The sequence below is a fragment of the Castanea sativa genome, chromosome 3, assembly GCF_040712315.1.
Source record: "Castanea sativa cultivar Marrone di Chiusa Pesio chromosome 3, ASM4071231v1".
Lineage (NCBI taxonomy): Eukaryota > Viridiplantae > Streptophyta > Magnoliopsida > Fagales > Fagaceae > Castanea > Castanea sativa.
In genome coordinates, this window is record NC_134015.1 from 42,981,851 (window position 1) to 42,985,142 (window position 3,292).

A 3,292-nucleotide genomic window follows, 5' to 3' on the forward strand; every position below is an offset into this window, starting at 1 on the left:
CAAATCTGTGGCAAGAATGGTCATACTGCCCTTGATTGTTATCATAGAATGAATTTTGCATATCAAGGGAGACATGCTCCAGAGTAGTTAAGTGCAGCAATTGAGTCACATGACTATAGCTTAGTGAGTGTTAGTTTTGGTATGACACGTGTCTGGTACTAGTTGAATGCTAAAGATTCAATTACTCCAGGAGTGTTTCCCACTGTGTTAGTTAGGGATTAGTTAGAGTTTGTTAGGGAAATTCTCTTGTATAAATATCTCATTATCTGTAACTTTATATCATTGAGTTGAATAATATTTTTTCAGATACATTGACTCTAGACTTTTTCTCTCTAGCATAGCTTAGTTTCTCAACTTGTACAGCTCCTATTAAATCATTGACATTGTGCAGTTGATATGGGAGGAATTTGTTGTGCTCAGAAGAGTTTGGATTCTCAAGAAACTCAGAAAGTTCAAATTTGGCCACGGCTTCTACATAGGGTACGCCCACGCCATTGCATTTGATATAGAGACTATGTTTCACACACCCTGCAAGCAGGTAGAATTGTGTTAAGGCCTTGGATAAGGATTTCTTAATCCGTTTATGTTGTTCTAGATTGTTGAATTTAGCATTGAGGTCTTTTGGGTAGTATAGAACCCAAGGCATGAATAAATGAGGTGCAGATTGATCAAGAAAGAAGAGCTTGTAATGGCGGAGGTGGTCAGGTGTAGGAGATAAAAGTTTGATGGTCTCCTTGGACATTACTTACTTCAATTATCATGGTTTTATTTAGTTAGTGATACTGATAATGGCTGGTGGAGTCCATAAATTCAAGGAACTACTGATTTAAGATTGCACATTGTCGTTATTCATCCAAAAGAAATTGTCCATGTATGCAACTTGTTGGTCTTAGTCGTTTTAGTTTTCTTACTTGGGGATGCCGACATTGCACGATTTCAACGTTGTTGATTTTTTTTTTTTCGCTATAATGATTCATGTCTATGCATAATTTATGAAGTGAGAGTTGCATTAAAATAAACAATGAAGATAATAATCCAAGAACTTTGGGTTAAATGATCTTTAATTAGATTTATATATAAGGGGTAGTAGCATCTTCAATGGGCTCTCTAAAGCCATTTTTGGAGAGTAAACACACAAAAACTACCTCAATAGCTTCTCTAAATTCTAAATATTTTTTAGAGTTGCTACAATGCTCTCTTCTTCAAGAGAGCTACTGTAGCTACTCCAAACACTAATTTCTCTTAAAATAATTTCCCAGTTGAATAAAAGTTTTTTTTTTTGCTTTCCTCTACTCTTTCTTCTTCACTCTCTCTCTCTCTCTCTTCTTTATACGCAATCCTAACACAAAAACAAATTTTCTCATAAACTTGATGAAATCAAAAAAAGTAAAAGTAGAAAAGAGAAAAAAGATAAACCCATCTGGAAAGAGAGAGAAGCATTTGAGCCACATGTTGGTGGTGGAGAAGAGGGCAAGAAGCAATGGGGAGGCTCTCTCTCTCTCTCTCTCTCTCTCTCTCTCTCTCTCTCTCTCTCTCTCTCTCTCTCTCTCTCTCTCTCTCTCTCTCTCTCTCTCTCTCTCTCTCTCTCTCTCTCTCTCTCTCTCTCTCTCTCTCTCTCAGTTGAGATCTTTCTTATTCTGAACTTTTGGCATGTGGTGGTCCATGGGGTTGTAATTGTGCAAGAGGTGTGTGTGGTGAAATGAAAGGTGCGTACTGTGTTGATGGAAATATGTGTTGCAAGTGTGCGGTGGAAAATGGGATTAATTAGATAAGAAAGGGGATCCAATTTTTTTTTTATTTTTCATTTGATAAAATTTTTTTTAAAAATGAGCTAATGATAAATGCTATGTCTACAAACTTTTTATAACAAATTCTAAGTGACATGTTGCTATTAGTTGTTACAAGTGTGTAAAAAAGTATAATTTAAGCTGTAAATTCAAGTTATAACCAATAACAACTTATCATTTATGATTTGTTGTGAAAATATTATAAATATAACACTTCTCATGATAAATTAATGAATAATAATAAATCAAATTCACTTAAAAAAAAAAACAGAATAGTAACATTCCCAAAAGGGGGTAAAATTAATGAATAAATGTAACTGTTGGGAATGAACAAATGAATCTATATCATATACTATATATAATAGCAGAAGACTTTTCCTGCGATTAAGAAGATGCTGCCATGTAGGAAAAATGCCCACTTCAAATTCTGCCACTTATGAGTTAAAAAGCGATAAATTATGTTTTTTGGCAATGCGACAACACCGTTTAAGAGCCTTTCATTATTAACTGTACGGAGAAAGAGGAAGAGAACAGAGTCTGGTAAAAATACAAACGAAAGGCTTGAGAAAGATATAGTCACAAGGATTTATAAAGTTCGTACGACGCCAAGAGAGAAATATCTAAGTTCCACAATTATTTTCAGTTTTTCCACCGCCATTTGTTCCCCTGCTAGACTCAGAACACTGAAACCGCAGGCACACATAGGATTTGAGATCGAGGAAGAGAAATCTAAGTGCCATTAACTCCGTCAATCAGGCCATTTACCTGCCATCATTAGATTGTTGAAACTGCCACCTGTAATTTTTTTCCCCTTTCTTATATTTGGGTATGATATATGACTTAGTATGAAATATGACTTAGTTTTTGGGTATTTTGGTTGGATAGGTATAGACTTAGATATTTGCTTTGATGTTTTGGGATTTACTGTTACAGTTTGTAGATTTCAGATTTTGATGTTGTTTGTTTCGTTATGGATATGTTTACATTCTTTCCTTTTTGCCCTAACTCACTTTTTCTCTCTCACTTTCCATCTCTGTTTGTTTCCCAAGAAAGTTGTGATTATATATGCTTTGTTATTTGTTATTTTTCTTTAAAGAGTATAACTCAAGGGATTATCCAGTTTGCGTAATTAGAAACAATGAGGTTTTTGATTGGTTGTTGAGAAGATGGAGGATTAAGTGAGGGAATGATGAGGGAAATTGGAATTTATTTTTGACTAATTGAATGAGCAAAGTTTCAGTTTTTGGTTTTGGTTTTGTTAGAAACTAAACAGTAAAAAATGTGTGGAAAGGTTATTAATTCGATGCTTCATTTTTTGCTGGAATTGTACTGGAAAAGAAATAAATGTGAACATTATTTAGGCTTTTACTATTGTTCATATTTAAATTTCATGCTTGGTATTTGATGCGACCTATTTTCTTTAATTCAAATACTTATCTTAGGAATGCTAATCTATCCCACAAAAAAAAAAAAAAAGAATGCTAATCTTAGAAATTAAAGAAAGT

At 34.0% G+C, this 3,292-nt stretch overlaps 1 protein-coding gene across 1 annotated transcript; it reads right to left on the minus strand.

Moving 5' to 3' along the window:
* Positions 1-274: 274 nt before the first annotated feature.
* LOC142628997 (akuammiline synthase 2-like) lies at positions 275-742 on the minus strand. Its single transcript, XM_075803003.1, has one exon. It carries the CDS (start codon positions 740-742, stop codon positions 275-277), a length of 468 nt encoding a protein of 155 aa, XP_075659118.1.
* Between the last annotated feature and the right edge of the window lie 2,550 nt (positions 743-3,292).

Coding starts and splice junctions, on each gene's coding strand:
- LOC142628997 (XM_075803003.1), bottom strand. CDS start 742: ATGTCCAAGGAGACCATCAAACTTTTATCTCCTACACCTGACCACCTC.